At 41.6% G+C, this 22,363-nt stretch overlaps 2 protein-coding genes and 2 long non-coding RNA genes across 4 annotated transcripts; all 4 read left to right on the top strand.

The window, feature by feature from the left end:
• Positions 1-5,587: 5,587 nt before the first annotated feature.
• Positions 5,588-11,531, top strand: LOC139999168 (ubiquitin carboxyl-terminal hydrolase 42-like). Its single transcript, XM_072026209.1, has 7 exons — positions 5,588-6,852; positions 8,472-8,709; positions 9,456-9,656; positions 10,249-10,359; positions 10,519-10,621; positions 10,826-10,893; positions 11,050-11,531. Exons 2-7 carry the CDS (start codon positions 8,472-8,474, stop codon positions 11,154-11,156), a joined length of 828 nt encoding a protein of 275 aa, XP_071882310.1. The 5' UTR covers positions 5,588-6,852; the 3' UTR covers positions 11,157-11,531.
• A 115-nt stretch (positions 11,532-11,646) lies between these two features.
• On the top strand, positions 11,647-13,420 carry LOC139999170 (uncharacterized). Its single transcript, XR_011804313.1, has 3 exons — positions 11,647-11,735; positions 12,691-12,802; positions 13,179-13,420. It is a non-coding gene; the product is annotated as an uncharacterized lncRNA (long non-coding RNA).
• A 499-nt stretch (positions 13,421-13,919) lies between these two features.
• LOC139999169 (ubiquitin carboxyl-terminal hydrolase 42-like) lies at positions 13,920-16,090 on the top strand. The gene is made up of 3 exons (XM_072026210.1): positions 13,920-14,221; positions 14,902-15,183; positions 15,983-16,090. Exons 1-3 carry the CDS (start codon positions 14,189-14,191, stop codon positions 16,073-16,075), a joined length of 408 nt encoding a protein of 135 aa, XP_071882311.1. The 5' UTR covers positions 13,920-14,188; the 3' UTR covers positions 16,076-16,090.
• A 730-nt stretch (positions 16,091-16,820) lies between these two features.
• Positions 16,821-19,855, top strand: LOC139999138 (uncharacterized). Its single transcript, XR_011804243.1, has 3 exons — positions 16,821-17,702; positions 18,257-18,567; positions 19,714-19,855. It is a non-coding gene; the product is annotated as an uncharacterized lncRNA (long non-coding RNA).
• The last annotated feature ends 2,508 nt before the right edge of the window (positions 19,856-22,363 follow it).

Genomic DNA, 22,363 nt, shown 5'->3' with positions numbered 1-22,363 from the left:
TGTTATTAATTAACTTTCTGACACTGTCACATCAGGCACTAAAGGTGCTTCCTCCTGCAGTCTACACAAGGGATGTGATGACTCAAGTTTTCAACATCTTTATTGTCATTGGTAGTATTAATTCTGATTTTCATCTTTTATTGCAGTCCATCATGTTAGTTTGGTTTGGTTTCGGTTTGGTTTGTGGTTTCGTTGTTGGTTTTTGGGGTAGCTCAGGGCCTCCTGAAATACTCCAACCACTCTGCTGCATAAATAGTTGTTTCTTTTTCTGTGGAGATGGGAGCCACCAAAAATGCCTCCTTTCCTTATCCTGTAGCAGCCAGATGGCATTTCGCAAGGCTGCGCCGTGCCTCCCTTTGGCTGATGGTTCATTTCCAGTTCTCTTGCCTTTCTGAGAGCTGGAAGGAACCACACCAGGACCACTCACCTCTTTTCGTGTACCCTTCAGAGTGCAGTGAGCTGCAAGGTGTTGCATAAAGCAGCATCTCTGCTTCCAGGGGATCCTTTCTACCCAGCTCTGGAAGTCAGCCCAAAGGGAGCACAGGGCTGCTGACGTGGAAGAACGTGAAGGGAAAAACAGGCAAGAACTCTGACCACGTTGCTACTAGCTCTTAGAAGACCTTGGAGATAGATCATGGAGAGCTTAATGATGCAAACATGCTTTGAGAGTTTGACTTCTGCTTGCACCTAACAGGTCCACAAGAGCTCACTTCCAAAAAAACCAACAGGCTTCCAGTTGTGTTTGGAGCCGTTCCAGAAAGCCACTTGGTGTTGCAGGTTCTCGTTGGGTGTCTTGGCCTTCTTGACCCACAGCTTGAAGCCGCTGCTGGAGCCAGCCTTGGAGCCAGCAGGGAGCTCCTGAACTTTGTCATGGTTATGGCAAAGGCTGCAGGTGTTCAGCGCCCTGAATCTGGAGAGCATCTCTCAAGCCACATATAGTTTGTGAGACCAGAAAGAGCTGCCGGCTTATAATGAGTGCTGTGACTTAGGCGCACGATTTGTAGAGGTTTTAAGGCGTAGTGCATGAGTGCCAGGCTCCTGTTTGGTCACTGGGACAAAACGAGATCTGGGAATGTTGGATGTCCTAAAAAGAGTACAGGGGAGACAAACGGGGAGGAGATGTGGCTCTTCTTGGCCTTGTTTAGCCCCCAGCCCCTCTACACCCCACAAACCTTAGTTACAGCTGTGGGCTTCTGCAGAACGTCACAATGCCTAGTAAATCTTTGGGATATACTTAAAAGCAGGAAAATACTGTGTTGGTTTCTTCTTTTTTTATATACATAGGGCAGCTGCCAGCAGCAGCACCTGCTGGAGTCGAGGGTGCTGAGCAAGGCAGGGTCGTGTCCCGAGCAGCAGTCACAAGGGGAGCTGAGCGGAGCCCGCCTGAAAACTCGGGGGGTTTCTGCTTCTTAGCAAGCCGAAACACAGCTCCCCATCCCCAGTACTCCTTGCTGTGAGGATGAGGACTGAGGAAGGCTCACCCTGCCTGCAGCTTCTTCAGTTCTTCGTGCGGGGAACTCGTGGAGGAGCCAGTGCCTCTGGAAAGAAAGCACCTGTTGGTACTGTGGGCATCTGAGCGTGATGCTAACCCACGCAACGCTGCCCCTTGCATCTGACAAATGTTTTACAACTTTGACTTCTTTGCAGGTTTTACTTAAATTTGGTGGAGGAGGCTGTGGCTGAGCAGAGAACTAATTTGTTATTTCACTAACTGGAATAATTTACAATGGAAAGAAGCTTTTTTTAGTTAAAAGTTGTGTTTCTGATTACAGCTTCCGGTATTTTACCTCGCAGTCCACAAACACTCTTCTTAAACTTGATTCCTGACAAGTCGCTTTTCTCAATTCTCGCGTTCTTGGACTCCACCAGGGGAAAAGGAAGGCCCTGCTAATATTGCTTGGCTGTTTCCTTCCGGAGGAAGGAGGGGAGAGTTGAGAAAAAGAGGAATGAAGTAAAATGAATTTACTCTTTGCACACGTGCTGAAAGAATAGGCAGGTGTTCTTGGGAATATCTCATTTAAATCTCTGTGTATGTGTTTCGAGAGGATGCGTCCTCACTTAGAGGAGCCAACATCCCATTGCTGGACCTAATCCTGATGGGGCTGGCATCTGAGGGTTACGCGGGCTGCTCCTGGCAGAGCTCTTCCCACGCGGGGAGGCCGAGGGAGCCGGTCGAGCACTGCTCCGCTGCCTGGAAAGATTCAGTCATTTCCACCCAAAGCGAGGAAATAAAAAGCTCGGTCAGCCATTTCATCTGGAGATACCCCGCCCTCCTCCAACAAATACGAAAAAGGGAAAATGTAGGCTTGGGCCCTCACATATCCCAGCAGTTTGCACCCATTCGGGCGATGCGATTGGGGTCGGGGCAGGCAAAATAGAAGTTACCTTTATTTTTTTTTTTAATTTCGGCAGAGGAAGTTATAAGGTTGATGTTGCCCCTTTGATATTTGATTTAACCCACTGACTGCCTGGGAAGGAAGGAGTCTGTTTAGTTTACCTTTGTCCTAGATTCAGTTTTAATATCTCATGTTTAATTGGAGGGGGAGGGGGGGGAGGAATCTTTATTCTTAATGATTCATGCCGCCTCAAAGCACAGTGGTTTCTACTTGTGTGCTGCCTTTCCCACTGGGGGAGGCAAACAAAAGAACAATAATTTCAGACTCCTCCTTCAGTTTCCAAGAGAACCTTAGCTGCTCAGGGGTAGCTCTGAATTTTAAAAGCATTTTTTTCTTCCAAATTATGTATTGATTGCACATAAAATAGCAGCACCGTAATATGCAATTTCAAACAAATGCACGGGGGTGCTTGGTTGCTTTTAATGCTCCTCCTTTATTTTTATTTTATTTTTTTTCCTCCAGCAGAAAACAAAAAGTGGATTCTGTTCCCATAAGCCGCTCTTGCAAAATCTGCACAAACATTTATTAGTCTAGACACAAAATATTCTCAGCCGGCCTCAGCCTGACGATGGCAAAAAGAAATAAAAATAATAATAATAATAAAAAAAAAGAAAAGGCAAGCTAATATTGTACTTGGCTGTGAAAAGGGAAGGGGGGAATCATGCCCCAGGCTAGTGAAGCTGTAACATTTTGCTGGGGCTGCCTGCAACAACAGATGCATCTCGTTCCCCTGGGCTTCCAGTCCTGCCTATTCTCTTCTGCTGAACTTGGCCGCTCGCAAACATTCTCTGTGAGTACCACACCCCGGGCTTCTCCTGGACGCTTTTGATTTGATTGAATGATGGCACCAGGCATGCTCCTCTTCACCAGGCCTGCTCTTCTGCCCCAGAAATCATGTAGCGAATTCATTGATTGGAAAACGTGCAAAATAGGTGGGATCTGGGGTGACTGGTAGAAATCAAAAGGGTTTGAAATAGGCGATGTGACCGCAGCTTAAACCTGCAGGAAGGGAGCATCGACCCGAATGGTTTATCTGAATCTTCAGCTGCAACTTCTGTAAATACCAGCTCCTTCTCATTTGCTACCATGGCAGTTTGCAGACTTTTGCTGAGTTAAAAGGACAAATCATAGTTGTGCGCGTTTGTTTGATCAGGCCTTTACCTCAGCGCTCACGTTCTCAGACTGCTGGGGTTTTATATTTTTGTCATTTTCTTAGAAAATGGCGAATGATGCATATCCCGGCTTCCAGATGATTAGTTCCTTTTGCTCCCAATTTGTGTCAGGCTGCGTTTGGTTGGAAATGAAAATGTAATTGCAAATTCCCCTCAACAGCACAACATGTCTGTGGTATTAATTAAAGCACTGTAAATACGTAGAATATCTGAGAATGCATTCCTTCAAGCATGGCCGTGTTTTTTTAAACTTACAGAGGAGGCAAAATACGGTATTTAGGCTTAGTAGATGAAATGTATTGCTTCTGTGGTGGCAGATCCGTGTCTTGAGATTTTAAACCTGGTGTATCTCATGCTCAAGCCTTCAAAGGAGATGTTACATAGACAATAAAATGTCCTGCTTTTCGGGGAGGGCTCTCCTTAGGTCACTCAGAAAACGCCTTCAGTCTTCACTCCCTGCAGCATTCACAAAGTGAATGCCTTCCTGTAAGGTTAGTCACCGATGGCCACTCATTCCATGCTTTCACTAAGAAAAACCTTCGCAGCTTTGAATCTGAATTTCCTGCCCCGCATTTAGGTGAGCCCGGAGCGGCGTCAGGCATTGCTGGGCTCCTCGTCCGGCGGCGATGGTGAAGTGAAAGATGCCAAAAGTGAAGTTTGACAGTGAGCTCGGGGGCTTGTGCTGGCCCGGTGGCTCTCTAAGCCCCCGTGTCTGAGCAGCGGGAGCATCCGAGCAGCACAGGACGGAGCTCAGCAAGAGGCTGGGGTCAGGGCACTGCTGCAAATAGCAATGCTTTGCTGGCTGCAGAAGTTAACCAGGTACACAGCGCTGTTTTACTACATGGTGGAGACCTACGGAGAGTGTTTCTGCCCTCCTTTTTAGCTGAAACATCCCCAGATTCTAAGGGGAAAAGGAATAGAAGGGACTTGCGGAGCAATGTTCTAGTGAAACCCAGCCTTCCTAAAGAAGCCTGCCTGAATAATTCCTGTGAATAACAGACTGTTCAGCTATTTCTTAACATAGAAACGGTGCTGACTGCTTCTTCAGAGTAACATAAGTTAGTGATGCTACTGAAATAGTTGTGGTTCAGACGTAGATCTGATTTCTCCTAAGCACGCTGAATTCACAGCTGTTGATCCTCCAGCGGAGGCTTTGCAATTGAACACCTGTGGATAGGTAAGTTTCCCGCTGTTGTTCTCCTTTCCTCTTGTTTTTTTTTTTTGTTTTTTTTTTTTTTGTTTGTTTGTTTTTTTTCTTAGTAGCATAGGCTTAAGACTCTGAAGAAACGGGCTGCTTTTTTTCATTTCCAACACTGGCTGTTCCTCCTGAGCCCCGCCTTCTATTTTTGCAGTCACAGGATATGTGAATGTAAATTCCTGGGAGAGAGGTAGAAAACTCTGTTTCAACTGGTGTCTTTTTCGGCCATGTGGGGAGACCAAATAGGGTGGTTTTGAATCTTCTGGCTCTTATTCAGAGCAGCAGCATGTGGAGGGAGACAGATGCGTGTGCTTTTTTAGTGCAATGGCTTCAGAAGCAAGAGGGGAAAAAACACTTTCTCTGGGAGCTGGAGAAGGTGTCCTAATCGCAGGAGAGGTTTCTAAATGGCATATCTTTGCGAGTGTTCCTGTAGTCTGGAGGTTTTTGTTTGTTTGTTTGCCTTTGGAAGGTTTTACTGTTAATCTTCACGTCCTTCAGCAGAAGTGAGAAATGTGATTTTATTTTGTGCAGTGTCGCGGACCCTCCGAAATCTACTGGGAAGGATGAATACCTCGCACAGTACCAATGTGATGACAGTGGAGACAAGGAGAAACCAAGAAGATCAAAAGAACGTGACCTCATTTCAAAAGAAAACGTTTTGTACGGCAAAGAGACTTCTGAGCCTGGTGAGAAATTGCGGCAAACTTCCTCTCTCAAGTGTGACACTGAATGTAGCTCTAAAAAGCTTTCCTCCTCAGCTATTGCAGAGAGATGCCAAGGTAGAAAGGACAAGACTAAAAACACTGGGAAAGAGCATTACCAAAGCAAGAGGGAACATGCTCCTAGTGAAGAGAAGGAGAGTCAAAAAGCAGGTCCTTCCAGCGGCCAGGTTCAAAAGGCGTCACGCTGGAGCTCCGAGTTCGGCAGCATTCCGAGACCGTTTTGGCGGTTGTGGAGACGGCCCTGGCTGAGGTGGCTGCTGCTGTTGCTGCTGTCCCCTCTGTCCTCGCTGTTGCTGCTGTTGCCGCTGTTCTCGGACCTTGGAGACCTCCGGCGGCTCCCTGTGACAGGCCCTGTGGCCCCGGGGAGCTGCCCGCCGCCTCGTCGGCCAGCCCGGCAGCAATCCTGCCAGCACAGAATAGCTCACTGCGTTTCAGGGTAAAGTGACGATTAATTTCTATTTCCTGGCCTGGGTGCTGCTTCCTTCTTTAAGGAAGCTTCAAGGTTAAAGGTTAAGCTCAGTTATGTCAGGGCCCAAGTCCGTTTCGTGAAGGGGCTCTTGTACGAAAGCTTAAGCTGGGATTGACTCTCTGCTAAGCGGAGGCCAAACGTGTACCTACTGAGAAGCAGGTCCTAAGTGATAACGTTTTCTAAAGAGACTGCTAAACACATCTGAACAGTGCTGCTGCAGAACTCTGAATGGGGGGATAGCAACTGTCTTAACTGATCTGGAATCTTGAGTTTACTTTTCAGTGGACAAGAGGTGTGTCTCTCAAGGCAAACAAAGAGAGGAGTAACGCCCGATACTCATGTCAACATAAATTTATGCTCAGAGCGTAGGTGTAGGAACAGCATCGGTATGTATATGGAACATCGGGAGAGGAAGCTCTGTCGGTATTTACAGTTTTTCTACTACCTTGTCAGAGAGACGTTATCTCCACATTAGAAATGGATGTATTTTGAAACGGTGGTGGTGGATCGGATTTCTTCTTTCTAGTGTTAATATTTGCTCTTGAATCGTACTTAATACCTGGTAACGCCTCAATCAGTTGTCAAAAATAAACTTAAAAATGTGTAAGGCTTATCTCGTTGGTCAGTATAAAGATCAAGGCTTTTTTCCTTTTTCCTTTTTCCTTTACCTTTTCCTTTCTTCCCCAGTGTTGTTTTTCTTTTCTCCTTCTCACTACAGTCTTAATTTTGTTTCTTGTCCCTTAAGTGTGTTTTCAGTGTGTTGCTGAAACATTTTCTCTTTCAATCCGAAAAAAGGAGCTGTCACTGGTGAAGATCGGAGCTTATCTGAAAATCCCTGAGCCCAGGAGCTGTCACCTTAGTCTTCCAGTCGGACAAGGACGACTTCATTTCTCGTGTAAATGCATTTTTCAGGTTTGCGTATTGTTTTTTCAGGAACGGAAAGTGTGTATAGAATGGATTTAAAATCAATCTTAAATGTAAAATGTCAAGGGAAAAAAGTTCTAGTTACAACCTCTGCACATAATTTGCCAGCTGTGGGACTAGGAGTTTTCTTATTTACTGTGTTTTGTTTAACGTGTCTGAAGTTTAATGGATAGCAATCAAGGCGTGCTAGAAATCTGAAAGCACTTTATGCTTTGTTCTCTCAGTCATTTTGGTATAACAAACTAGCTTATGTTTTAAACGCTCCATTAGGTTAGTGGTTTCCCTATAGGTAACAAGTCCCTGTGTGCTACAGTAAGACAGTAACAAAACATGAAGTATAGAAGTTCATCCTGTCATGGATGCTTCTGCCTACGGACACACAATTATGCTTATTTAAAGCGGTATCACCTTGAAACCTAATCAGCATTTTAAAAAGGACTTTGTAGCAGTTATTGGCTTTTGTCCTGGAGGGCTGAGGTTTGTTTTGTTTTGTTTTACATTCAGCATTTCCGTTTCTAGCTTACATTGCCCTGTTGTTTTGCATGAGGAAAACGTGCAACTTTACAAAGCAGAACGGAAAGAGCTGCTTTTTAGTCTAACGTTTCAGTTTTTTGTAGGAGTTTTAAATGTGGTAGGAGTAAAACACCAGAAGTACTGCTGCCAAAGTTATATTCAAACTCGTATTTCGTGGAGAAGCAGAAGAAGCCCAGGGAGAAATAAATTTGCAAACGTGCTCTTCATGCTCTCCTTTCCCAAGATTTCTCTGAGATATAGCCCATCCTCTGTGGGTTTTGAGGTATATGGTTCCCAGGAGTGAGAAGGAGGGCCAAACATCTCTCTTCTTGGATCTCAACATGCCAGGGCTTTAGTGTACTGCCACTTACGGCTCCGCTTTTTCACCTGGAAAAAGCGACCACATGATGTAGACTGAGGAGCCCTCACAAATTAACTTGCTATCACAAAGTGGCGCCCAGAAAAGGTGTATTTAAAAGCTAGGCTCATTATAGAATAACAACAAACCCCTCATGATTGGTGCAGTAGACAGTGAGGTAGAGGGCGATCCCTGGAAAGACAGAAGAAAAGGAGCAGTGAGTTCTGGGTACCTTTGTGCACACGAAACAGAAAAACGCAGGCAGTGAAGTAATAGTGTTCCATTACTAACGCCAGCAATAGATAATTGCAACAATTATCTATTAGATCATAGGTAATAATTAACAGATAATTGTGCAACTCTGGAAATCAATAAATAACTGATTCCCCTCAGAGAATGTCTTCTACATTTTTATATTAAAAAGACTCCAGAGTTGTAATTAATTAAAATCCTTTACGGAAAGTGAAAATCCTACGGAAGTGAAAGAAATGGCATCAGCCACTAGTTCTGCAGAAGCTAAAAGTAATACCGATAGAGTTTAGATGGAAATTTTCACTTTGTGTGTTTAGTTTGGGGATTCTTTTTAAATCATTCATACCAGTGATTTAGTTCTTAAGGCTGTTTCTTTGAGATTAAGTGACAGGACTTCTACTACTCTTTTCTTCTTGGAATGCTTCTTGATATTCTTACGTCAACCAGAACTTCTGTCTCTGTCGCAGATGTCAACAATGACCGTAGTTAAGAAGCCCAAATCTTCAAAGTCTAAAAAGCCCTCTTCAAGGCGGTCTGGCAAATCCAAGAAACCAAGTACTAAAATACTGATGTCACGCACCGCAAACTGGGGCCAGATACCGCCTGCAGAAGATTCAAGCCAAGTCTCTGTGGCCCAAGGACGTGGAGGTGCTATTTACTGTAGATCATCTGAAAAATCTAAGGCTTTTGCCCCAAGAGATCTAAGTAAGTGTGAGCTTTATCCTGACTCCATTTTCTTCAAAGCAAAAGTAGAAAATGCAGTTCTTACTTGTTGCACTGATAGAGAAGGGGACTAGTGTGAACAAAGACTTCAAAAGCGAATCCCCTAAGGCAACTGAAGTGACTGATGTTACAGAAATTAATTTTGATATATTTACAGTCAACAGAGAAATATGGGGAGCTTTTTGTAATGCACAGATTCATCCATGTCTTTTCCGTTTTGCAAAGAAAAGTGTTTGATTGTTGCTATTCACAGCTTCCATTTTTCACACGTTTTTTGAATGATAACATTGCTCAGGAAAAGATCTGGTATCTGTAGGGGTACCGTCATTCCTAGTTACTACTTTTTACCTTTTTTCCGTATAATTTCAAGTCTAAGCTTGTGGTTTAAGTTATAATAAGGAAAAAAACAGTAGTTGAGTTAATCAGGTTAAAGATTATAGATGGAGAGGAACTTGGCATTAGGTACTACAAACAGAATGGCAGTTAGCCTTGCCTTAGAAAAATTAAAATGGTTGACGAAAGCTGTTTTTTTGTTTTTTTTTTTTCCCCAAAACATTGTGTTGACCAGCCAATTTGAATTTGGCGGTATTAAAGCTGTCTGCAATAATTTTCTTCTGGCTTGGATTGTAGCTAGCTCCTCTAGGTGCTCCTGCAGAATAGTATTTTTTTAAATACCTTCCTTAGAAACAAACAAACAAAATCTCTTTTTAAATTTAACTTTCTTGCAGTCGTTAATGATGGAATTGCTCCACCACAGAGCATTCTTTTTCCACCTGAGAAGATTTGTATGGATTGGCGAGAAACACAAAGTGTTGGAGTTGGCCTGTACAATCTTGGCAACACATGTTTTCTTAATGCTACTCTACAGTGTTTGACCTACACACCCCCACTTGCCAATTACATGCTTTCTCTCGAGCACGGCCAGTCATGTGAGTACTTTCTAAGAGTATTTCAAATCTGTTGGACAGCTCTGAAGGTGAAAGAACAGCAGTGATTCTGAGACAAGCTTATTTGCCTGATTTTACCTGTAGAAGCTGGCTTTGAGCACTGTATTAGCAGTGGGCTCCGAATAGCATACGGAGTGCAATTAATGCACTGTTTGTTTAATGAATGAATTTATTTATTTATTTATTTATGTATTTATTAAAGGATCATTTATTGCTTCGTGGGAATAATGAAGTGCATTGGACAGTAATGCATTTAGTAGTAATTTTAGAGAGTAATACATTTTTCAGCCTGTGGAGTTCACATTCCTGTCAGCCTTTACAAATGTGACTTTGCAGTAGTCTTTTAGATTTCTCATCACAAAATGCATTTGAATACAGGCTTAGTGGATATTTTTATTCTGTAAAGTTGTGTGAAATGAAATGTTACAAGACTGTTGGGACATTGGCATCTTGGGAGAATAGAATGTAGCAAGGAGAGTGGATATCGTATCTATAGTTTAAATTTTACTTAGATGTTTGTTTGTAGTTATGGATATTTTGCTGGACTGGGATGCTTTCTTCTTTCACTCTTCAGGTCGTGAACAAGATTTTTGCATGATGTGCACAATGGAGACTCAGATTAACCAGGCCCTGCGTTGCACTGTTGATGCCATCGAGCCTACGCATGTTATCAGTAATCTCAGTCGTAAGTGGCTTCAGATGTGTTTCTTTTCGATAGCTTGTAATCTTCAAATACTTATTTGATGTGTATAAGTGGTTTTAACACTAGAAAGAAGAGAGATTTTAGAAATACAAGAATGATTTCATTTTTAAATGAGGTGAATACTATCATCTTCTTCTTTAGGAATAGGACAACATTTCCGTTTTGGCAGTCAAGAAGACGCACACGAGTTCTTGCGCTATACTGTTGATGCTATGCAGGAAGCGTGCTTGAATGGAAGCACCGAGTAAGCATAAACAAGTTCACTTTCATACATTCTCTAGCACCTTCTAGTCCTTTATTTACTATCAAAAATGATCTCTAGCACCTTTTAGTGCCTTATTTACTATCAGCAACGAAAGTCTACATCATCCTTAGTTTTCATAAAACTCTTTGAAGAGTTAACTCTGCGCCTTAAATCTTCTGAGGTCTGATTCTAATTTATTTCCAGATTGGACAGATCTTCTCAAGCTACCACCATCATTCATCAAATATTTGGAGGATTTCTAAGATCGAGAGGTACTTTAAAAAATATTCCTGTCCTTAGAACTGATCTGTGTCTTTTGTCGGTAGTAAAGCAGTCTGTAGTTTGTCTAAAGTAGTATCTGGCAACAACTTGAATTTGGACAGTTAGTCTCCTTCACATAAGGTTAAGCATTTATATTTTGCTTCCAGTGAAGTGCTTGAATTGCAAAGCAGTTTCGGATACGTATGAGGCATTTCTTGATATCACTTTGGATATAAAGGTAAGATGTTTTCTAAATATAATTCATGATGTTTAAGTACATGCCTAACTTTCTAAATTAAACTTGTTTACCTTAAAAAACCAAACCACATATAATGTTAAAACGTAAGAGCTTGGTGGTGCTAAGGAAGTGGATTGGACTTTGTCCTTCTGTGGAACCCATGTAAATAGTCTCCACATTTGCATTGGGTTTAAGGGGAAAGAATTCTCTTTCTGCAAAAATTATAATGCTGTCATACTTCTCTGTTGTTCTACCCCAATGTACATCTAATTGTTAGACTGATGAATTTGTCCCCAGTATTGATGACAAAGCACACTATAGATGCTGTCTAGGCTACTGGAAAAGTATTTGTTCCGAAGTCAAATGACTTCCAGGTGAGGTCAATGCTGAGCATGCTCTTTCTGCCTCCTTCTTCACAGTGCTCATAGTAGATCGCTGGAGTATGTTAGTAAGATTCTCTTACAACCTACTAGTACGTCTCTGGAATTTTGAATTTACGGTGACTTTACGCTCTTCTTTCTCGCTCCTCTAGGCGGTTTCATCTGTTACCAGAGCTCTGGAACTCTTTGTGAAACCTGAAGAGCTGGGTGGAGAGAATTGCTATAAATGTAGCGAGTAAGATTTTGACGAATTAGGTCTTAATCCTAGATGTCAGTTTTATATGTTGCATGACTCTGTTGGACTACCTCTAAACTTTGGATCTACTTACGAGTTTTGTGGAAGTTTATAAAACACTTGGATTTTTGTTTCTTTGGAGGGGGGAAGTCTTGTTCAGAGGCATTCCCTATGGGTTTGCAATTCTCTGGCTCGTATTTTGCCATCAGAATTCAAAAAGAGATACTTTTGTTCTTTCTATTTATTAGCTCTCGACAGTACTTTTCTTGATGTAAACTGCCCAGTTTCCGTTGTTCTCTGGGCTAGTGGCTAATTTTCACTGCTTACACTGTAGGTCCTACCTTGGAGCGGGCAATGTATCAAACTGAACTATTGTGTTTCAAAGGATGGCAGACAGTTTCAGTGTCTTTCCAGACAAGCTCAGTACATGAAGTACATGTACATGAAGTACATGAAGCTCAGTACATGAAGACTTCCTACTGTTAAATGTCTCCCTCCTGTAGAATGACCATGTGCTTCTGTTGTATTTTTGATGTTGATAGACGACCTATGTTGGAGATTATTTGCAATTTCTAGTCCTGGGGACCAAGGCTCTCTCGTTCCACTTTCATTATTTGTATTTCCCTTGAAAGCTGAAAGAATGTATCCAGGATTGGAGTTCAAATAGCCACTTTTGTAGACCAAGAAATGGTACCTTGCCATCCAACCTGGTAATACCCTTTCGTGAGAGATTCCTGTTCCTGCTATGCCCGGGGTTTTGGGAGAATTTACCTTCTTCACTGTATTAACAAACCTGACACGCAGTGCATGGGTTTATGAAAAGAAAAAAGACCAAGCTATTATGCAAGTAAATGTCATTCAAATAGCATAGGCATGCGTGAGACATTAAAACGAGTTTGTTTTGGGGGCGAAAAAAGAAGATGCCTTCAAACACTTATCTCTGCTTGTTTTTAAGGTGTAATAAGATGGTTCCTGCATCCAAGAGATTTACCATACACCGTTCTTCCAAGGTTCTCACAATATCACTGAAAAGATTTGCAGATTTCACAGGTGGAAAGATCAACAAGGTATATTTACCACTGTAATGCAACTATATCATTGTGTAATGGGACATCCCCCAAAGCTGAAAGTTGTTTATATTTTCAGACAGTAATTGTAGACTAACGACTATGGCTTATTCTTTCTCTTAATATCAATAAAGTTCCCGCTTGACAAGAAGCATATGCTTTCCTCTGAGAAGGCTGATTCATCAGGAAACAGTTCTCTGCAACTTCTAGTCTTAAACATTGTTTATGGGAAGACTTATTTGTAGTGAATCAAGAAATATCTTCTAGAAATATATTCTAGAAATAAATTCTAGTCTGTGTTTTTTGGAAGTGTTTTTCTCTGGCTAGTCCACGAAGTACTCTGGGATAATTTTCTATCTTCTTGGTCTCTCTTTAGGAGGTGAAATATCCGGAGTATTTGGACCTGAGAGCCTACATGTCACAGTCAATGGGAGAACCACTGCTCTATGCCTTATACGCGGTGCTGGTACATCACGGTGTCAGCTGTCACTCAGGACACTATATATGCTATGTAAAGGTAGAAGTCAACAGCATTTCTAACAGGGTAAAGGTTGTGCTGGCAAACCAGTGAAAGCGTGACTAGCAGCTACTGTTTCTAGGGAAAAAGATTTCATTATATTTTTATTTGACACGTGTGTGTATTTTGTTCCTATCCGTGATTTCATTTGGAACACGTGCAATTCACCTAAAGAAATGGTTGTCTTTATTTGCAGGCTGGTAATGGACTTTGGTATCAGATGAATGATGCTAAAGTAGTCCATACTGACATTAAGAGAGTTCTTGGTCAGCAAGCTTACATACTTTTTTATATCAGGTAATAACAAATCTTAACATGTGTTCAGAAGAGATTTACTTTCCTGTTATTGATATTTTTCTGTTCTGCAAGTGTTTTTCTTGCTATCCCAGGGAAAGATTATTATTTGTCTAATTCAGTTCTGTCTAACCTGAAATTCTCTGTGTCATTTATTATCTTTTGTTGCTTGGCCTGAAACTGCAGCACTTGTGTAAATTGCTATCTATGTGTTACCTGTAGCTGGCTAATTTAGAGAAGGAGAAAAATGAAGGTCATCTGTCATGTAAGAATGAATTATTGTTCTGAAAGTGATAGTCTTAGTAGGAAGACTGTTCTCTCCTTTTCAGTTTGTAGTCTTGGCGAAGCCTTCTGTAGAGAAGGCTTCCATATCGTATGAACTGTTCCTCTAAAATTATAGGATGGGATTTAATCCAAGAGTAGGCTGAAAGAAAAACTAAACTCCGATCACTGCTCTTTTCTGAAGGCGCTATGATTTGACACTTGGAGAACGTGCGTTTTACTTGCCAGCACCATCTTATCCCTGTTCATTCCCTCCTGGTCAGCAGGGGGCTAATAGTAAGCAGGCTGGATTTATGGGACCACGACTTCTTCCTCATATGATTAAGGTAATTCAGGGAAGTGGGAGGGCAGGTAACGGCACCAAACTGCTAGTGGGTTTGGGGTTTGGTGTGGGGTTTTTTGTTTGGTTTTCAGCATCTTAGTTTTGTTTTCCTTCCCATGCTGCAGCTTTCTTCACAGCCTTCATGCTACAGCCAGAGTCATTCAAACAGTGGTTACTGCTAAATTGTGCAGCCATGCGACTCCATTACTTAATACCTCCAAGACAGCTTTCTAAAGCACAGAGAGCTACGCTCTTTGACAATTTAAGCAGAGTGTACTAATCCTCGAATCATTTAAAAGAGGACTTGTTTTTCCTATCGTCGTCACTTTAGCTAAGACAGGGAAAACTAATTGTCTTATTCCTGAGCACCAGAACAATTCCTTCAGGCTTTTCAGGGTATGTTTAAAGGGGAAAATAAATATATTTGGGAATAGCAGCAGGTAATGTTAAGTTGTTTGGCTGGTTTTCAAAGATGATGTTAATTTGATTCCAATCGGCTGTAAACCAAAAGCAGGAATTGAATACGCTTATTGGACTTGCATTTATCTTTAAAGGGCAGTGTGTTTTTCTTTGTAGGTGTTAAGACCATTTGTAGAAATACTCAGTAGGAGAGTTTTGTGTTTCAAAATGTTAAATGCAGTGTTTGCGTTAATCCATCTTGCCATTTCTTCTTTTTAAATACAGAATTCAAGCCGTTTAAATGGAAATGGATCCATAAAAGAGGACGCAAAGACCACTGGTGTCACCCTAAAAAGGCCATCTTCAGCACCACCGATGGCCTGTGTTCAAAACCAGACAATTACCAGGCCTTCAATTACTGATCCGTCAAGAAAACAGAAGATCACCACCAGTATTCACAATAAATTGCCTGCTCGTCGGACTGTGTCACAGCCTGACTGTCTTAGCAGTGCTGCGGAGGACGAAGATCTCTACCAGGCTGTTCCTTCATCCACAATTACAAATTCGGTAATGCAAATGAAGCAAATGCAAACAAGCAAAAAAGTTTCTGATGAGATTTTTGTGGAGCCAACAGTGAATGAAAATCCTAAACTCAGCTCTGATAACACAGTCCCTTACGGTGCAGAATCTTCAGGAAAATCTGAGGAGGAGTCAAAGGGCTTATTTAAAAGGAATTGCAATGCAATGTCCTCTAATGGAATTTTGGTTGGAAAGGTAGTCCGTACATTGCAGCATTCCGGTTCTTCCTGTCAGAATGCTGACGAAGGAAGATCCCAGCATGAGCTGCCAAAAACCGATTCACTAAATGGTGCTATTAGGTTAGTTAATGAATCGAAAGAAAACGGACTGAAACTTGATGATTCCACTTGCCGAGTTGAACCTGTTAAACCTTCTGAGATGTTCTTTTCTAAAACAAATGGATTGCTTGAAACATAGATTTGCTCCATCGAGAATTTCTCACCTATGATGTATTCGGGAGTGTTTATTGTGTTCCTAATTCAGGTGAAATACTGAGAAAACACAGCACAAATGTGATTGTAAGACTTTGTGGTATTATCCTATTAGAATTTGCAGACCTGAGCTTACATTAGAACTTGTCAACTTAAGCTCAGCTGAGATAAAAATTCCTAAGTTTCATAAAGTAGATTTTGGGAGGTGAGTTGGGGTTATCTTTGAAGTGTAGATAATGCATACAACTCAAAACGGTCTTGCTTACCATTTAATGGAGAAATTCTGACAAGACTAGTCCTCAGTACTACTACAAATAGTATTTTTTTGTCTGCTGACTTGTGCGTTTTGATTGCAGATGCCTGGAGCTATGCCTTCAGTCAATCGAGAAATCATCACGGAGTCCCTCACAGCCAGCCAGCTGAACAGCTTGTCAGAGGAAACGAGGTAAAATGAGCACAGTCTGATTAAGACAAGACCTTATGGAAGTTCGTTACGGTTTTATCTGTCTACTAATAGTATTTAATGGAAGGATTTAAATTAGTACAATTCCATGCTGTATATCCAGCGTTACGAACAGAACTAATGATCAGCACTGAGCATATCACTCTGATGCAGGTTGGTGCCTCAAGGAGAACTTGTGTTCCTTCATAGAATGTTTTTCCATTTTTCTCCACTGTCTGGAGAAACACTGGCTGTTCCCCGCTCGCCCCTATGCCTTTTTTCTCAGAGCAGCAGGTGGAAGGAGACGGATGCATTTGCTTTTTTAGTGCAATGGCTTCAGAAGCAAGAGGGGAAAAAACACTTTCTCTGGGAGCTGGAGAAGGTGTCCTAATCACAGGAGAGGTTTCTAAATGGCATATCTCTGCAAGTGTTCCTGTAGTCTGGAGGTTTTTGTTTGTTTGTTTGCCTTTGGAAGGTTTTACTGTTAATCTTCACGTCCTTCAGCAGAAGTGAGAAATGTGATTTTATTTTGTGCAGTGTCGCGGACCCTCCGAAATCTACTGGGAAGGATGAATACCTCGCACAGTACCAATGTGATGACGGTGGAGACAAGGAGAAACCAAGAAGATCAAAAGAACGTGACCTCATTTCAAAAGAAAACGTTTTGTACGGCAAAGAGACTTCTGAGCCTGGTGAGAAATTGCGGCAAACTTCCTCTCTCAAGTGTGACACTGAATGTAGCTCTAAAAAGCTTTCCTCCTCAGCTATTGCAGAGAGATGCCAAGGTAGAAAGGACAAGACTAAAAACACTGAGAAAGAGCATTACCAAAGCAAGAGGGAACATGCTCCTAGTGAAGAGAAGGAGAGTCAAAAAGCAGGTCCTTCCAGCAAGAGGAGGTGTTCTCAGAGCGTGGAAGTTGTTCATCAAAAGCGTCACAAGCAGGAGCACTGGGAGGGAAGCAGGTGCAGATCTTTCCCTGGTGAAAGAAACAGCCCTGAGAATGGCAGAAGAGCAGTCAAATATTCAAAGTACAGATCTGGCAGCGGAGGAAGATCAGAACAAGGTAGCAATAGATATTACCGATCCAAAGGGGAAAGAAGTTGGAGCAGAGAAAGATACTATCGAGATGAAGCACGGAGGTGGGAAAGATGTAGCTATTACAATGATTACTATTCACCTCATGCGACAGGAGACAGTAGAGAGAGAAAGTTCTCTCACGGCGATGCAGCCTTTGACAAATGGACTGCAACTTACTACGGCAGGTCACATAAGCATTATCATTACAAAAGTGGATGGCCTCACGGTTCCCTCTTGAGAGATGAAGATGGACGTCGCTTTAGCACACCCCGAGCAGACTTGCATCGTTGCTCGGTATCTCAGCAACATTCTGGAAGACATTCTCGTGAAAGACATGCGCTTCCACCTGTGTCAGCTCATTTGGAGAACTGTCGCCAGAAAAATGAAACAGAAGGAAACAGAAAAAGAAAATCTACCCGTGCAGAAGGTAGTGAAAGTGAAATAGAAAGACAGAAAGATAGAAAAGGAGCTTTTAGGTGGTGAAAAAAATGCAAAAATATCACAAGTTCTAGAAGAAAAAGAAGTCTAAGGATAAACATGGAGAGAAGGATTCCAAGTAAGCAAGGATTCCAGCATACTCCGCATTTTTTATCCTAATTCTTTTCTGGGTGCTTCTCATGTATTCCTTCTTTTTTTTTTTCTCCTTTTTTTTTTCTTCTCTTTTTTTCTTCTTCTTTTTTTTTTTTTTTTTTTTTTTTTTTTCTGGTAGTTTCTAAGTTACTTAGATAGCATCAGCTGGCTAGGGATCATGTTGTTAGGTTGATCAGTGAAGATAGGAAAGCTATTGCTGAATTGTTTCAGAGCACTAGCTTTGGACCACATAGTTGGAAACACATCCGTACACCATTCTGGATTAGGTTAAAAGTTTTTTTCTGCTTGCACGTATTCCAGAGCTAGCCATTGTTAATGATCTGTGTACAAACCAGGACCTATGGTCCTCCAATCTGAGGGCTTAAGTTTGCTACATCTAAAGTAAGTTGCGTGTGCACAAAGCACCACAAAATAGCTGACATGCTGCAAATCATCACCTGTGGTAAAATAAATAAAGTTTCATATAGGCAACAAGTGCCACATCTTTTTTTCTCTTTTAAACTTGCATGTTTCTTTCAGACTTCACGATTTGTGTTTCTGTGTGCTCCACTTTGACAATGCCAATCCCAAGCGTAAAACAAGAAGAAAAAGGAGAAGAAAAAGAAGAAAAAAGAGAAACAGCAGGAAAGTGAAAGGCTCCTTGGAACACTTAGATCCTCGTTTCCAGAAGATAACGCGGGAGAAGAAGGAAGAATCCCATCCTCCAGATGGCTCTTCATGTGAGCAATGCAGAAGTGAGAGCAGTAAACAACCTTACAAGGAAGGGAAGCCTTCCAGTGCAGGCGAAAGCAAGAAATACACCTCCGTCTCATCCAACGAGTGTATTAAAGGTAAGCGGCCGCAGTGTGTTTGAGGAATTCCTTTTCTATTAATGTAGAGATTATTTCCAACAGTCTTGAAGTGCTTGGTGACTTAACAGTCTGCTGGATATTAAAAAAAAAAGCTGATGGACTTTTTCTTTCCGTTTTTAAATGACCACTAGGAAAGAATGCCTGAAATAAAGAGGTGAAAGGCAAATAGTTTTCATTTGGTGTGATGATTAAGTGGCAAACAAGAGGAAGAGTTGCAAGATCCCTTCTTAAATTCAGTCCAGCCAAGTAGGAAAAGTAAACGTGGACAGCTGTATCTTGGCAAAGAAGATAGTAGGGAGCAAGGAGGTTTAGCAGTCAAGATGGAAGGTGATGCCATGAGGCTTACAGGCTAGTAATGTTCTAGTGAAACCCAGCCTTCCTAAAGAAGCCTGCCTGAATAATTCCTGTGAATAACAGACTCTGTTCAGCTATTTCCTAACATAGAAACGGTGCTGACTGCTTCTTCAGAGTAACATAAGTTAGTGATACTACTGAAATAGTTGTGGTTCAGACATAGATCTGATTTCTCCTAAGCACGCTGAATTCACAGCTGTTGATCCTCCAGCAGAGGCTTTGCAATTGAACACCTGGAGAATAGGTAAATTTCCCGCTGTTGTTCTCCTCTCCTCTTGTTTTGTTTTGTTTTGTTTTCCTAGTAGAATAGGCTTAAGACTCTGAAGAAACAGGCTGCTTTTTTTCATTTCCAACACTGGCTGTTCCTCCTGAGCCCCGCCTTCTATTTTTGCAGTCACAGGATACGTGAATGTAAATTCTTGGGAGAGAGGTAGAAAACTCTGTTTCAACTGGTGTTTTTTTCGGCTATGTGGGGAGACCAAATAGGGTGGTTTTGAATCTTCTGGCTCTTATTCAGAGCAGCAGCATGTGGAGGGAGACAGATGCGTGTGCTTTTTTAGTGCAATGGCTTCAGAAGCAAGAGGGGAAAAAACACTTTCTCTGGGAGCTGGAGAAGGTGTCCTTATCGCAGGAGAGGTTTCTAAATGGCATATCTCTGCAAGTGTTCCTGTAGTCTGGAGGTTTTTGTTTGTTTGTTTGCCTTTGGAAGGTTTTACTGTTAATCTTCACGTCCTTCAGCAGAAGTGAGAAATGTGATTTTATTTTGTGCAGTGTCGCGGACCCTCCGAAATCTACTGGGAAGGATGAATACCTCGCACAGTACCAATGTGATGACGGTGGAGACAAGGAGAAACCAAGAAGATCAAAAGAACGTGACCTCATTTCAAAAGAAAACGTTTTGTACGGCAAAGAGACTTCTGAGCCTGGTGAGAAATTGCGGCAAACTTCCTCTCTCAAGTGTGACACTGAATGTAGCTCTAAAAAGCTTTCCTCCTCAGCTATTGCAGAGAGATGCCAAGGTAGAAAGGACAAGACTAAAAACACTGAGAAAGAGCATTACCAAAGCACGAGGGAACATCACGGAACATTTTCCGTGATTTTCTTCCTGAGCAGAAGTGTGCAGTACTCCTTTTCCATTAATGTAGAGATTATTTCAAACAGTCTTGAAGTGCTTGATGACTTACCAGTCTGCAGATGTATTATCAAACCAAAAAAAAAAACCCGACTTGGTAGACTATTTTTTTCCCACTTTTGAATGACTACTAGGAAGAAGGTTGTTCCGGCATCAAGAAAGTCATGTGGAATGTAACAAAATTTACTGAACCAGTAAATAAAAACTATATTTTTCTATTAGTTCCATTGTTTCAACTCTTCTGACGCTTATGGATGGCACAGATAACAGAGGGGAGATCGTGGTAATCGGAGCTACCAACAGACTGGATTCTATAGATCCTGCTTTACGAAGACCAGGACGCTTTGGCAGAGAGTTCCTCTTCAACTTGCCAAATAAAGAGGTGAGAACTTAAATTCAACGTTAGTTCTACCATGGCAAAGTCCAACTTTATAGGAAAAAAAAATAATTGACAACTTGAACAAAAGAGTGATATGTGGAGACACTGCGTTGTTCCATGGAGGGCAAATCTGGTACTGGATATATATGGTCAGGATGATACCACCAAGTAGTTAGTTCTATAATCAAACCTTTCATTCCCAAAGTTGTACCTGTTTGCTTAATTATTTAGTCCACTTGGGCGTTTTCATCATGAAGTTGTGTTTGTGGTCTCAATCCTTCACTTCTGAATGAATAGGGGACGTGTTTGCATTTGATTGTGCCCCGGATCGGTGGTAGTAGTTTGAGTCATAATTATTTTCTTCTTTATAGTAATTGTAGCAATTTGAAGCATTGTGCCAGAAGTGCTTTCTGTGCATTTACAGCCTGAAAAGCAAATGTGATGAAGTAATGAGACTGTCACAATGAAAGCTTGCTAAGTTTTAGAGAAGATTTTTGGACAACAAAGAAATGTTTCTGGATAAATTTTTCATTACAGTATTTTCCTCTGGGTCATTAGGTCCCGTAGTTTGGAAACTTGTTATTGAAGCTATAAATGCCTTTTCTTTCATTGTAGGTTCCTAGAAAAAGTTCAGTATAACAAATAAGAAATATTCAATTTCCTGGTTGAAAATGCAGAGTGTATATTAAATAACTGTAAAATACTTGAAAGTTGAGCAAGTAAGAAAAGCGTATTAATAGATGAGGGGTTTTGAGGAAGGACTGGGTTTTTTTTGTTTGTTTGTTTGTTTGTTTGCTTTTTGGTTTGTTTGTTTCTTGTTGGTATTTTTAAGGAAAACTTGGGGCAAGCTAAAACGCAATGATTTTGCTTCCAGGCTAGAAAAGAAATTTTCAAGATTCATACTCGTGACTGGACCCCTAAGCCACCGGACATGTTGCTTGATGAACTAGCTGAGAAATGCATTGGTAAGACTGAAACCAAAATGGATTCTTGCTTGTGAGCAAGTTGTAAAGAACCTTAGCTTGTACCAGGCAGTACCCAAGCTCTTGTGCCTTGCTGCACAACTAGTCAACGAGGCAGCTGGCACGCCTTCATAGCAATAAGAGTTAGATGCTTTCATCTATTTACTCTTTGTTGTCGTTCTTTTTGTTGTCTGAGAACGTTAAATGGTTCTGGGGCATCTTCCTCAAGAGTATAGTTTTTGATGAGGAATCTGCTTCAGCTGCATAAGCGCAGGATATCAGTGCGCAACATGAAACTTCCCTGCAGAGCGGTAGCACTTTGAATTCCCTGTTAACCTGTTTGGTTTTGGCATTACAAATTCTTTAAATGTTGCATGTTGTAAACCTGGGCCTTGACTGATGTAATGTTTGATTTTTGTTTGTTAGGATACTGTGGTGCAGATATCAAATCTTTATGTACTGAAGCTGCGCTGTGCTCTCTACGTCGATGCTATCCTCAGATTTATGCAAGTAGGGAGAAGTTGCTACTAGACGTTAATTCTATTAAAATAAAAGCAAAGGACTTTTTCATGGCTCTGAAGAAGGTTGTTCCGGCATCAAACAGGATCGTGGCTTCACCCGGACAAGCACTATCACCCATTTTCAAGCCACTTTTTAAAAGATCAGGAGCGAATATTTTACAAGTTGTGCAGAAGATCTTCCCGCATGCACAGCTCGCACTAAAGGAGGACCGACAGCAAGGTATAACCACAGCATCCACTTCTTTATAATTCTGCTAAAGCAAAAACTTGTGGTTTGTGCAATCAACTTAAACCTTTCAGACATAATGATGGTAGAATTTTATTATTTGCATGTGCATGTCTTTCTTTTGGGCATGTCTGGAAGATAACGCATAGGTTTTATTCTGGATTCGAAACTGAAATGCCAAATGGAAGCCCTGAATGACTC

Source organism: Anas platyrhynchos, chromosome 20, assembly GCF_047663525.1.
Source record: "Anas platyrhynchos isolate ZD024472 breed Pekin duck chromosome 20, IASCAAS_PekinDuck_T2T, whole genome shotgun sequence".
NCBI classification, from domain to species: domain Eukaryota; kingdom Metazoa; phylum Chordata; class Aves; order Anseriformes; family Anatidae; genus Anas; species Anas platyrhynchos.
Note: the sequence above shows the minus strand (reverse complement) of the source record. Positions and strands in the feature narration are given on the sequence as shown.

What these genes read in the sequence shown, in the direction of transcription:
- LOC139999168 (XM_072026209.1), top strand. Translation starts at nt 8,472, where the DNA reads ATGTCAACAATGACCGTAGTTAAGAAGCCCAAATCTTCAAAGTCTAAA. An exon ending in TCTCGAGCACGGCCAGTCAT is followed by an intron (nt 9,657 to 10,248) that starts GTGAGTACTTTC and finishes TTCACTCTTCAG; the next exon opens with GTCGTGAACAAGATTTTTGC. An exon ending in AGGATTTCTAAGATCGAGAG is followed by an intron (nt 10,894 to 11,049) that starts GTACTTTAAAAA and finishes TTTTGCTTCCAG; the next exon opens with TGAAGTGCTTGAATTGCAAA.
- LOC139999169 (XM_072026210.1), top strand. Translation starts at nt 14,189, where the DNA reads ATGGGACCACGACTTCTTCCTCATATGATTAAG. An exon ending in TTCTTCCTCATATGATTAAG is followed by an intron (nt 14,222 to 14,901) that starts GTAATTCAGGGA and finishes TTTTAAATACAG; the next exon opens with AATTCAAGCCGTTTAAATGG. An exon ending in CATCCACAATTACAAATTCG is followed by an intron (nt 15,184 to 15,982) that starts GTAATGCAAATG and finishes TTTTGATTGCAG; the next exon opens with ATGCCTGGAGCTATGCCTTC.